The following is a 12,480-nucleotide window of genomic DNA, read 5'->3' as shown; positions in this document are numbered from 1 at the left end:
TCGCTGTCCAAAGAAAAACATGGCAACTTTACAGGAGAAGGCAAAAGTAATCTTAATTTTAATGTAAATTGACCCCTTAAAAAACAGGTTTATATTAAGGCTCATTATTCAGTAACTACAGGGACTTCAAGGAAAACTGGTTGAGCTCTTCTTAGGTTATAGAAATGTGTAATAGTATCTTGAATTTGTGCATTTTATGATGAAAGAACCAAAAGAAACAGCCCACAGTTACTTTGAAAAATGTCTGGTTCCATTGATTTTCTATGATTTTCTTTCTCCTGTAAAATTATAATTTTGGAGACATGAGGTTTTGTTATTTAATTGTAGTCCTGTTTAAAATATTTTTTTCTGCACCATTACATTAGATTTACCCAAAATGTTATTCATTTAGGTACCTGAAATACACAACAGATCCGAACATGATACGGAAGAAGGATGCCGATTTAGCCATTGTGCACATTACTGACAATGTACATGGACACCAGTTTGTTTGGAGCTTTTTTAGAGCCAACTGGCAACATATTATGTACAAGTGAGTTAAATCTGTCTGTTTCATTCAGTAAGTTTTATGGTGTCCCATGAATTGTTTAAAGATAACTGTAAGCTTCATGTGTTGCAGCAATGAAGATGGATTCCGCTCATTTTCAACAATTGTTCATTATTTATCCCAACGATTTTCCACAAAACTTGAGCTAATACAGGTATGTTTTGTATGCTTTGTAGATGCTTAACTTACTTTTAATTTATTTTTACTGCAATTATTCTGTTAAATTCACCTTTACTGTTCTCTTACCCGAAACTTAACTTCAACTTAAAACCTTAACCTAACCTTAACCCTGGTCCTTTCTTGTTTGTTTGTTTTGTTTGTTTTACTCATCTTTACCCAGGGTGCTAAAAATTAAGGCATTAATTACAGTTCAATTACAAAATTGTTCTTACTGAGGGCATGAAGTTGCTCACACAGTACAAATTACTACTACTATCTATTTGAGCATGTTCATTTTCACTCAGTCTTATGTCACTCTGACATGCAGATAGTCAGTCATCATAGTGTTTTGTGTCATTTCACCTCAGAAAATGTCATGACACAATGTAATGTCAGAAACAATATGGCACCAGGTGTAATGTCAACTTGGCATCACTGTTCACAACAGCAGCCTTTCTGAAGGATGACGCCTGTTGAAACAGGCCTTTATAAATGACTGTGTATGTTTATGTGAGTAGGCTTATGTAGGTGTTGTGTGGTCTTAGATAGATAGATTTATAAATTGCTTTATTAATCCTAGAGAGAAATTCATCTGTTACGGCAGCACAAAGTTCAGTAAAGAGCGAAACAAGCAAAAGTATCGCTGTACACTATTATATCAAGGCATAAATAGATAAAGTAAAGATCTATAGTAAAATATACTGAAACAACCATAAAATATGATGTGCAGTACAAAAAAAACTAAAATAAAATCACATAAATATTATGCAGGTCACAATGCAGTGGTGCATGTCATGTCATGTGTGTGTGTATATATATATATATATATATATATATATGTATAGTTATGTATATTTGCCAATTTTGCTGTATTTAGCACAGCAATATAATATGAGCAAGCCAATAGTGAAAGGTTGATGCAGACATGAACTGCTAAAATAGGTTTCTCTCCATGTCCATATCAACAGTTATATCTGCTGAAAGAAGAGCTCCTCTATAGGGGATATTTTCATGCAGCTTTTGTGGTGGATCATGCCATGGAGACGACCAAAGCTAACATAAAATGGGTGGCTGAAAATAAAAAGGAAGTGATGAGATGGCTAACAGAAGAAATGGATTAAAAAAATGGATGGATGGATAAAAAAAATAATATTTTTTTCCACTTTTATGCCTCTTTTGCCAGTTTTTGGTGTCTTTATTCTGTGATTTTTGAAATACATTTGATTTTAAAACTGTCTGTAAGAATAATTTGGTAACACTTTGCATGATCTACATGTGTATGAAGCATACATAAAAACATAAAAACATACATTCCTTTATTTCAGGGAACAAATATGATTCTAAGCACATGCTATTCATTTTCAATTTTATATTCAGTTGTGTATTGATGCCTTAATAACATTCAAAAAGCTTTCATGATTGAATCAGCAATAGTGCAAATTAATAACATTGCAGTTTGTTTGGATTTCATGTCAATCCTGTAAGCTTTACGACCAAAAACACTTGGAATGTATGCTTGTATACAGCGTTTTGATCAGACTTACGGTTTTATTAATTATCATTAACTGACAATGTTTTTTTTTCCCCATAGTAATGAATGGTGCTTAAAAGTTTATGCACCCCACTTATATCACGATGATACATGTACACAAGCAACACCTTATTAACCACCTAGGATAGCATAGCAACCACATAGCAACACACTAGCAACCATCTGGGATACTAAAGCAACCATCTAGCAACACCTTAGCAACCACCTAGCAACACTTCAGCAACAACCAGGGTGCACACACAGTAACCACCCAGTAACACCCTACCAACCACGTAGCAACACTTTAGTAATGACTTTGGAGACCATAGCAAACACTTAGCAACATCCTAGCAACCACCTGGGACACCATAGCAACTGGTTAGAAACACCTTAGCAACCACCTGAAATACCATAGGAAGCATTTGGCAATGCCCTAGCACCACTCTGCATTTTCTTCAGCAGGGAAAGCACTTTTCTAGTTACATGATATGTTTGTTACTGATTAAGCAATGTATTTAATGAATGTTACATAATTACAATTACACAATGTTTATTACCAATCATTTAGTTAACTCTCTCACAATGTAGTAACTATGTACCTAATATCTAAGTAGTGTAGTTTCCCCACATTCGGACCCAGAGAGTTAAAAATGTCCTTTTTACTCTAAGTTAGTGTGTTCATTCTCCTGAATCAGACGCTGATTGAACTCAGCTCTTACAGCTCTGTGCTGAGAGGAAGCAGACAGGACAGCACAGATGGACAGAGGAAGTGTGATGTGTCACTGTTGTGTCTGAGAACAGCTGTGGTGTTGTCACCATCGTTCTGACCTCAGGAAGGCAGCTGTCACTGCTGTATTACCACAGACACATTTACCAGAAACACTGATGTAATTACATTGCAAAAATAACATGCCAATGAAAATGTTTTAAATAAAGCTGGTATATCTAATATTTCTCGTTAGAACAGTGTTATAGGATTAATCAGTCTGTTTTTAGACAAGTTTGCTTATATAAAATGACCATAGTAGGTGAGCTAATCTTATGAGTTTACTTTCTTTTGTATTATAACATGCAAAGCAATGAGAATAATCTACTACTGGTGTAAAAGTATTTCATATGATCATTTTATGTAAAATGTAAAATTTTATGTAAAGAAAAAAAAATAATCTTCAGATAAGTTGAATAAATGTATTATTAACTTAATAATTGCGCTATTATTTAGCCCAAAGTTTTAGAAAAATACACTTTTTTATAATTTTTCAGTGTTGAATCTAAGAAAACATGCATGTAATCATTTAAAAATGTTTTAACCCATCTCAGGAAGAAAACCTCAGTTATTGAAGTTTGTTACATAGAATTAGCAAATGCACAAAATTGAAGATGCTTTCACTGGCCAAGACATCATACTCATGTACTAATTCCAAGTTATGTTAGTAATCATGGGTTTCCAGACACAGCTTAAGCCTAAGCTTGGACTGAAACAGTATCTAATGGTATTTCACCAGTGGCAGTGAAGTTCAGCCCAATGCTTAAGCCCAATCCATATCCAAGGAAAAGGCCCCAAGAGTTCCCAAGAACTGAAAGTATTAGCTAGGAGCATTCATGCTAGTTTATCTATCTGCACTCACATTAGTAATAGGAAATCAGATATTAGACTCTTCCATTTCAGAGAGGGAGTCCTGCTGAGCTTGACGTCCCACTGTGTTTACTCACAGGTCGCATTAAAAGCCCTACATGGTGAGAATTAGTTTACTATCCGGCCCAGCTTATTTTAAACTCAGCAGGGGGTCTTCCTTCAAGGTGTTAATTACAATGTGACATTACCGTCACCCACCTGTCTGTCATTAGGATGTGGTTTCTTTAGAGGTTTATGTTTTAAGTAATAAAAAATATGTGGTGTTCAGGATTTTTGACACAAGAAAAAACAAAGCGGTAATAGTCTCGGGTTCTTTATTCACCCAAATATTTGTAATCAATAAATACATATATCTTTCTTTAAAATACAAAAATATAAATAAGCATATGAAATTTGAAGTATTTACAGTCTTTAAGTATCAACATTATTGTAGAAATCAACAGCCGTGTCACATTGTTCTCAGTATCCATTAGCATTGTCCATAGTAACAGTACTGCTGCGGGGGAAACCAGTAACCTTCAGCTGGAGATGGAGGCAGGCTGTACTCTGCATTCTGTGAAACAATAAAAAAGGAGATATGAATATGAGTCTGGTTATACATTAACAGTTCAATACAGTATACAAAGAACTGATCTAATGGCAGTATGGCAGTATATAGAGACTTTATATATCTACATCTCTCTCTCTCTCATTGTACAATCATAGTTCTTTAGCTTTCCAGCTTAGCTCCTTCATTTGTAAGAGTGTGTTAAAACTATATAGAACTAAATAGAAAGTCTACAGTTTAAGCCATTAAAGGTGCTGAGTACATACCTGATAAGAAGATATGCTCATGAACTCCTGAGTGGGGAAGCTCTGGGCTGGTGGACTGACTTGGCTGAAGTTCTCTGGATGGAAAACGGCTGGAGCTGGGGGGCTTGAAGCCTCTGTCTGCCCTGAGAACCCAGGAAGACTCTCCTGGGCAGCTTCAGCTTGGCTCATCTCCAGTTGGGCAGACAGGTGGGAGATGTAGCGGATGGTGAGGCGCAGGGTCTCGATCTTGGTCAACGTCTGTCCGGCAGGGGCTACTGAAGGAGGTAGATAGGTCCTGAGGTGATGAAGAGCTTTGGTCAAGTCCCTCATCCTCAGCTTCTCTCGTTCGCTTGCACTTTCACGCTTTACGCCTGGACACTTGGATCTCGGACGCCCGGTTCGCCTGGCTGGCTTGGCCTTCTTGTTTTCCTCTCGGTCACTGCTGCTCTTGAGAAGAAAACTCTCTGGAAAGTTCTCCTGCCCACTTCCACAGGTGAAGGTTGGAGGAGAGAAGCAGCAGGAGTCTGTGGATGAAGCTGGAGAGAGGCTGCTGCAGGCGCTGTAGTAGCCAGCGTCAGAAGCTGTGTGGCTTTGATCCAGGAGGTTCTCGCAGTCGAACAGAAAGGCAGAGTTATCCTGAAGCTGGAGGAGAGAGCTGGAGAAATCCATGGCTGCTCTGAGAGAGATACGTCTGAGTGTCTGTGGATGCTGGAGCAGTGTGGAGCTCTGGTATATATCCTTCAGGAGGTGTGAGGTGGCACCTCCAGGAGCTGTTTCTGAGGACAGAGAGCAGAGGTGACAGCACAGGCAGGGGGGCCATGGGAAAGAGCAGCTCATCCAGGCTCAAGGCTGAGGTGTGAGCTTCAGCAGAAACACCTAGGAACTCATTCTCATGACTGTGTTTATGGAAATATCTGACATTTTGAGTAATACTATTTAAAACTATTTAGCTACAAAGATTCATACATAATTATTCAAAATGGCTAAAAATATTGAACCGATTTTGTTTCAGATACATGCATACAATTCGAATTTGGGACTTCATACGTTCATTTTAGGAAGCTCTAAGAAATGGTAGATGTATAGACAGAGCTGTGGATGATTCTAAAAGGAGAAAACTGTTGAAATATTGAAATATTGAGTTTAATCTGTTCTTAAACACTCATGTATCACTTTTTTTAAACTCGTTATTCAATGCTTATGCATCTGCTATGAATCTCTATGCTATGAAGCCTTCAAATAAGGTTGTTACTGTACGTCATTTAATGACAAACAAAAACACCTTCTAAAACACCTTCTGGAGTCTTTTTACTAATATGTATGTCTACACTATAAGTTACTGAATAAAATTTAGATGAGCTCAATAAGTGGCTGGAAAAGGATTGGGATTGGAAGGACTGGTATCTCAGAATGTTCCCCAGTACACCTCACAGTGGCTGAAATGTGCATTATTGTGAATAAGTGGACTATAATGTGCAAAAGTATATACCTGTAATATTATGTTTCAAAGTGTTTCCTATAATTGCATCACTAGAAATGGACAACATTTATTGATTGATCATTAATAAGTGAGTCTTCAGAACCAACCGAGAAGAAGAGCTAAGATAAATTATTGCCTTTCAGTATTTTGTGTGTTCTTTGAGATATTTAATATTCCTGAAATGACGCTTTTATTTGGAATACAAATCGCTGCTGTCGGAACAAAACCTTGTATCTCCATTTTTGCCATCAGTTTTTGACATAATTTGAAAATGCCTGTTGCTCTTTACCTTGTGTGTAAATTTCAAGAAGAATGGACCAAAAGAAAAGCTCAAAATTAAAGCTAAAGTAGGTTTTTTCCTTCTCCTGTGAAGTTACCATTTTGGAGATATAAGGTTTTGTTCTGACAGCAGTGATATACAGTACTGTGCAGAACTATTAGGCCAACTGAGAAAACTGTTTAAAGTTTTCTGCCTGGACTGGAAGTGTGTTTATTCTTGATCAAACACTGTGTAACATTTACAGAATATAGAAAAAATACTACAAGTGATATTAATTTTAAACATTAATAAAGTATACATATATATTTTTGCACACAACTGTACATAATTAAATGTGAGCAAAAAGCTACATTAAAAATGATTTAACATTCATTTAATTTCTCATTATTTAAAAGAAATACACAATGAGATAGATGTACATATATATGTACATATAGTGTGTATGTATATATATATATATATATATATATATATATACATGTGTTTGTGTATGTACATATACACATATACATACATATATATGTATGTACCCCTCTGTCTACCGAGAAAGATGTTCATTATTTATATATTACTTTAAACAATATTTCTTCACTGAAAGGTTAGAATTGCCTCAAATTCCCACTACAAGACACTCACTGGCCTGATTAACCACTTTAACTCCAATGTTCTCAGGTTCTTTTACACGGAGCTGTGTATTTAAACCTTTAACCTCCGAGTCTGATCTCTGTGAGAATGCAGATTTAAGCAGTGGACTAGCTCACCTTCAGCCATTCCCACAACACAAGTGTTACATTTTACCCCTTATAGAACCCACCACACACTCCTATACCCCCCCATTTCTCTCTCTTACTCTCTCTCTCTCACACACACACACACACACACACACACATACACACACACACACATTTACTTACATTTCTCCATGTCTGTATTTATATGTAAAAAATAACACTGATTTAAATGAAGCACTACTAGTAAAAGGTTTAAAAAGTGCTTTATGAATAAAGTGTATATTATATTACATATATATAACCCTCTTCCCTTGGTCATGGGTGTGAAGTGACACCTCGGACCCTCGCACAGGTGTGAGCCGGAAAGGGTCAAGTTCTCACAGCACTATACACACTTACGGAGTAAAGAATTATACATTTAAAGTTTCAATAGAAAAACCACAGTAGAGTTTTTCTGTCATGCTGAACTATTAGATGTCACAGCAAATGATTAAAAATATTCTCAAATTTGTTTTTAATTATATTCTCAATCGCAACTCACTGAAACGAACAGAGAAATTCTGTGGAAAGTGCAGATTCTAACCTTTTAATCCAAACCATTTGTATGTATAAAAAAAGAGGAAAGGCTTTATTGTAATTTGATTTTGATAAAAGGTTTTGCTCTGAAGAAAAAAGTTCATATGTACAGCTGTGCCACATTTTTGTTAGCCTTCTGACATCAAAACAAACAGAAAAAGTTGTTCAGATTTGAACAGTCTTACAGTACAGTAATTGATATGTAGTAATTACGTAATTACAGAAAATAATGCAGCAAAATAACCATAATAACTCTTGACTTCTAAGAATGACAGTGCAAGACATTTAAGGCAGAAATATGAGTTGCAGAGCTCAATTTGAAGAAAGAACCAAGGGAATACCATCCCCCCAGTAAAAAAAAGATAAAAAAAACTTCCCCTGCGTAAAACTGCAACCCCTCTATTTTCATCCCCTTTTGATTAAGATAATTAAAAATAAGAAGCCTAATATCCATGTAATAATACTCTAACTAATCACTGAATCAATCAAAGGGTTCCTTGCATCATGAGGGGGTTCTTCAGATTAATGGTGAATGTGCTGTAGATAGTTCTGTAGAGAACCTTTTTGAAAAGGGTTCTATATAGCACCCAAAATGGTTCTTCTATTGTTAAAAGCTTGACAGTGAAACAATAAGAAGAACCCTTTTGGTGCTACATAGAACCCTTTTCAAAAAGGTTCTATATAGAACCTTCTATAGCACATTCTTAAGGACCCTTTCATGATGCAAAGAACCAGGTTCTTTGAGTGTTCATGGTTCTATATAGAACCATTTTCTTTACTGAAGAACCCTCGAATGACAATCTTTTTTAAGAGTATATAAAAATGGACAGACTCTGATATCTTTATAATGGTGGTGATAGGAACCAGGAGTCATGACGTCTACAACACAAACAACAACCAACACAGCCACAAATATTTAATTTACTGTCCAAAACCAACAGTGAACCTACATGAGTCTTCTTTTTATATGTGTGATATTGATTATGGTAAATTAGTGGTCAATCTGAAAACTAGGTTTTGTTTGGGAACTATTTGCCCTGGAACACCCTGCTTGTACCCCTCCGCCATGAATGGATTCCCAAAATTAATTTTTTGGACAAAATCTTCTCAAAGCAATGTCTTAATGTTAAAGCATAATCTAAGGCCTCAGGCAATGTGTAATTTTTTTTGTAATACAGATTTTAGAGGCATTCCAAGCTTTTCACATGCTTTAGATGTCTGGCTCCTATCATCAACACTGTAATCAATTCTAATTTGGTAAGTTTCTCTAGAACGATGCATTTGCTGTCAACCATTCTGAGTGACACTGTACACATCTTCACCTTTGACACGTGCAGGAATTTTGAAAAATCAGTGCAGTTCCCCTTTAACTTAATCAGGCCACTCCTACTGCAGAGCAGCATGAAAAGGTCAAAGGCTGCAGCCTAATTTAGAGTTTGATTTCCTCAAACGTTGTTTAACACACGTCATAATGAGCTAATTAGCGCGTCCGCTCTACATCTTCACATCTCTAAGCGCTGTGTTGTGCCTCTGCAGATGAAAGAGCTCAGTGTGGATTCAGATCAGCTTTTGCACATCAAACTCATCTCACTGACTGACTAAACAAACCCGCAGCCTAATGACTCCACATCCATTCACACTGCACTGTTCTATGCATTTTAATGTAATCTTCTCACTCCAGAGCTCTGGGGCAGTGAGGGAGGTGTGTGTGTGTGTGTGTGCGTGTGGTGGGAGGGGGTGCGGTTGTGGCTAGACGCTGCAGTGTGAAGAAGCTCTACACACTCAGTTAAGCCTCATTAGTTACAATAAGCTTCTGACTCAATACACATTAAAGCTTTGATAAAGTGCACACAGAGAAGATCAGTGAATGAGAACTGTTTAAAGCTGTTGATCTTGGAGGAAAGTGCGTCTTTGCCCTTTAAAACACTGTGAGACATTAGAACAAATACAAATAAACATAAAGACTGAAGAGTTTTTTTTCAAAGTTATGTTCTCATTCTCTCACACACACACACACACACACACACACACACACACACATCATCTAAACCGCTTATCCTTCAATATGTATATATATATATATATATATATATATATATATATATATATATATATATATATTCACACACATACACTTCAATTCACTCCTAATCAGTTTATATTTTGCTGATTTTCAAAGTGAAAATAAGCTCAACTAGTTAATCATTTTTTTTTTATTTTGAGTCTTATTTAATTTCTCATTGTTTAAATCAGTCATTTGATAACGTGCAATGTAGCTCCTTCAGAATCTACACCGACAGTGATTTGAACAAAGTGGTAAAAGCTGATAAGAATGCAAACACATCAACACTGGAGAGATCTGAAGAGCTATTGGCTCTTATCAGTAAGCTCAGCAGATCAATCAACTGATCAATATGTTAAACAAGACAGAACAGCTTGTTTTTACCTTGTTATCTATGACAACTCTTCACACATCAGTTATGCTCTTTTACTTTAAAGGCCACTGAGAAGTGAATTAAATCACAAAAAACATGATAAGAAACAGGACTGGAGTGGAACTACAGCGATGCAGACACAGCCTGCATTTCGTTCTGTTTCTATAGATACCACAGCTGGGTTCCACTCCTGTTTGAGCTCAAGCAGATGAACTGTGTTTGTCCTTGGTGTGATCTACTAATTCTCTCTCTCTCTTCAGAGAAATCTTATTCAAGTCACTTTACATTACATACCACAATATATCAATATATCCCTAAATGTAGAATTAATATTGTGTATACATGTATAATGTGTCTAAAGATAACACAGGTATTTGTAGAATAAACTGTATATTATAAAAATTATGCACACTGCATACTCCAATCTACGTGAGAAATGAACACTATATACTACAAAATACATATGTACAGTCACATGACAAAGTGTTGATGTTCTGAGTGAAAATAAGTGAATACATCCTCTACAGAGAACATACTTTGGCACATTTTAATGCACAATTACTGTTTATTTCCTGAATTTAACATATTATGGGAAATCAAACATAAATTGTTGCCTGTGCAAAAGTTATGGCACATTTTATTTTTCATATATTTACATATTTTTCAAGTTATGGCACATTTTATTTTTCATATATATTAATATTTTTTCAAGTTATGGCAGATTTTAGTTGTCATATTTTATTTTTTAAACTGTTAACTGTTACAATACATAGTCACACAGTTTATTTGCTGGAGGCTACATGCTCCACTGTGTTGTCAACTGCATAGTATTTATGCAATTTTAGTACTTATTTTTGTACTGCACATTGTATTTTTATTGCTGTTTTAGTATATTTCATTATTTATCTTCGCTTCTATCTAGATTTCATTTTTCCAATGTGTTAACCTCAGCAAATAAACAGAAATTGTGCATTAAAATTGGGGAAAAATGCCATATTTAAGTCTGTTCCCTGTGGAATGTGTTGTACACTGCAAAAAATAATATCTTGTCAAATAAAACGTTCTTAAATATAGTCAAGAAATCTAATATTTCTCCTGTTGAGACTGTTATATACTTAATTTAAGATTATTTAATTTATTTTTAGACATACGTTATTTTTTTTCAGAAATTTATTAAGTAAAATTATTTCACTATATTGGCAGATTATTGTGCTTGTTTTAAAATGTGCTTAAAACCAGCAAAATTATCTGCCAGTATAGTGAGATAATTTTACTTGATAAAATGACCTAAAACAAGTAAACAATGTCTAGAAATAAGCTAGATATGTCTTATAATAAGAGCACAACCATCTCAAAGTGGGAAATATTAGATATATCAACTAGATTTAAGATCATTGCACCTGACAGGATATAATTTTTTAAGATGTGTGTACATTTTATAAAATGTATTGTATAAATATTGTAGAACTATGTTCTATGCTTAAAGTGTTAAGATGTAATGTTAATATAAGATAGTGGTGCCCTCTTCTGGTCATCTCAAGGTTTTGGCAAGTAGCTGCTAATATCTAGCACAGCGAATGACATTTAAGATTCAAGGCTTTCACGTTTCAAAATGTATTAATTTTATATACAAACATAAAAAGTACTGGTAAGAATTGTTTATTCAAAATACATTGTTTATTATAAATACATATTAAATATAGTTTTGTATATACAAAAGACAGACATACTTAACATATATATAAATAAATCAGTATATTAAAACATCTAAAGCTAAACATTTGTTGACATTTCTTTGTCAGTCTGTTTGGTTTCACAGTATGGCAGTTTGGTGGGCTTCAGAGCGGATTCGGTAGTAGACGTTCGTGTGGTCCTCAGCTCCAAAAGGCTTGTGGAACAAGTTGATAGCCATAAACCTATAAAGAAGAAATGAAGGAGAGTGTAAGTATTGATAAAGTAGCAACAAAAACAGTGCTTTAACTGATGTTCCTGTTGAAAATCTTTGGATTTATTTCATATGAGAAAGTCTATACAAATAAATCCATATCAAACAGTTAGTGACAGTTGAATGCTGCTACATAACACTGACATGATCATATCATGGCAGATGTCAATGCTACTGAACAGAGTTAAAGTAAAAGTGCTCTGTTAGTAAGTTATAGTAGTTATACTGCAGGATGTATAGAGCTGTATAGTAATTTTAGACAGTTGACTTGCTCAGTACTCGTTTTGTACAGACTTGCCTTTATAGACGAAGTGTAATTACTACTAATAATGAAACTATGAAGAACAGTAAGTTGGCTTTTTCAAGCC

At 35.2% G+C, this 12,480-nt stretch overlaps 1 protein-coding gene across 1 annotated transcript; it reads right to left on the bottom strand.

Moving 5' to 3' along the window:
- Nucleotides 1-4,342: 4,342 nt before the first annotated feature.
- Nucleotides 4,343-5,334, bottom strand: mespaa (mesoderm posterior aa). The gene is made up of 2 exons (XM_036587323.1): nucleotides 4,687-5,334; nucleotides 4,343-4,426 (listed from the first exon to the last, which is right to left on the bottom strand). Exons 1-2 carry the CDS (start codon nucleotides 5,332-5,334, stop codon nucleotides 4,343-4,345), a joined length of 732 nt encoding a protein of 243 aa, XP_036443216.1.
- Nucleotides 5,335-12,480: the final 7,146 nt, after the last annotated feature.

The sequence above is a fragment of the Colossoma macropomum genome, unplaced genomic scaffold (genome assembly GCF_904425465.1).
Source record: "Colossoma macropomum unplaced genomic scaffold, Colossoma_macropomum, whole genome shotgun sequence".
In the NCBI taxonomy this organism is placed as follows: domain Eukaryota; kingdom Metazoa; phylum Chordata; class Actinopteri; order Characiformes; family Serrasalmidae; genus Colossoma; species Colossoma macropomum.
Note: the sequence above shows the minus strand (reverse complement) of the source record. Positions and strands in the feature narration are given on the sequence as shown.

Coding starts and splice junctions, on each gene's coding strand:
- mespaa (XM_036587323.1), bottom strand. CDS start 5,334: ATGGATTTCTCCAGCTCTCTCCTCCAGCTTCAGGATAACTCTGCCTTT. Junction 4,427..4,686: donor TGAGCATATCTTCTTATCAG/GTATGTACTCAG, acceptor ATTGTTTCACAG/AATGCAGAGTACAGCCTGCC.